General features: G+C 45.8%; 1 protein-coding gene across 3 annotated transcripts in view; it reads left to right on the top strand.

Moving 5' to 3' along the window:
• Positions 1–329, top strand: part of LOC106817825 (sterol O-acyltransferase 1-like) — a 24027-nt gene extending 23698 nt beyond the window's left edge. For all 3 annotated transcript variants that reach the window (XM_014822530.1, XM_014822526.1, XM_014822527.1), the window contains exon 16: positions 272–329. In XM_014822530.1, coding sequence (XP_014678016.1) covers positions 272–295 — 24 coding nt within the window. In that variant the 3' untranslated portion in view covers positions 296–329. The remainder of the gene's footprint in view (positions 1–271) is intronic.
• Positions 330–544: the final 215 nt, after the last annotated feature.

The raw sequence follows: 544 nt of genomic DNA, 5'->3' as shown, positions 1-544 counted from the left end.
TCTCTCTCTGTTCTCTCTCTCTGATCTCATTGATATACATGAATACGATTTAGAGAGATGACGAACATGGCAGATGAACAGCCACAGAACAGATGGAGCAGATTAAGGGTCATCAATCAGCAATATATTACTATATATATATATTATATTATGTTATATATACGTCGCGTGTGCATACGTGTGTGTTATGTATTATTATATATTGCCCGGTGCGGCACGGCCATGTTTTCGACGTTAAAGGCCTTGTCTCGTTGATTGTCGTCCGTTGCAGTTCAGTTTCACTCTTCCTCACTAAGAAGCGTGTCTCGCCCCGCATGGAACGTCTTCATGTGGGTGGCTCTCTTCATGGGACAATGGCATGCTCATGTGCCTGCTACAGCATGGCAGTACTACGCACAGAGGAACTGTCCTCCCTACACAGTGAGTACCATTCATAGCGTCAATTTTTACCGATTGGACTCTTTTTACGTTGACGTAATTTTCTGGCGCGTCTCGTATTTCGTACGGGGAATTTCCGCGACGCGTCGTCGCCGTCGGCGACGGA

Source organism: Priapulus caudatus, unplaced genomic scaffold (genome assembly GCF_000485595.1).
Source record: "Priapulus caudatus unplaced genomic scaffold, Priapulus_caudatus-5.0.1 Scaffold1882, whole genome shotgun sequence".
Lineage (NCBI taxonomy): Eukaryota > Metazoa > Priapulida > Priapulimorpha > Priapulimorphida > Priapulidae > Priapulus > Priapulus caudatus.
The sequence above is the reverse complement of the archived record's forward strand: the minus strand, read 5'-3'. Positions and strand labels throughout refer to the sequence as shown.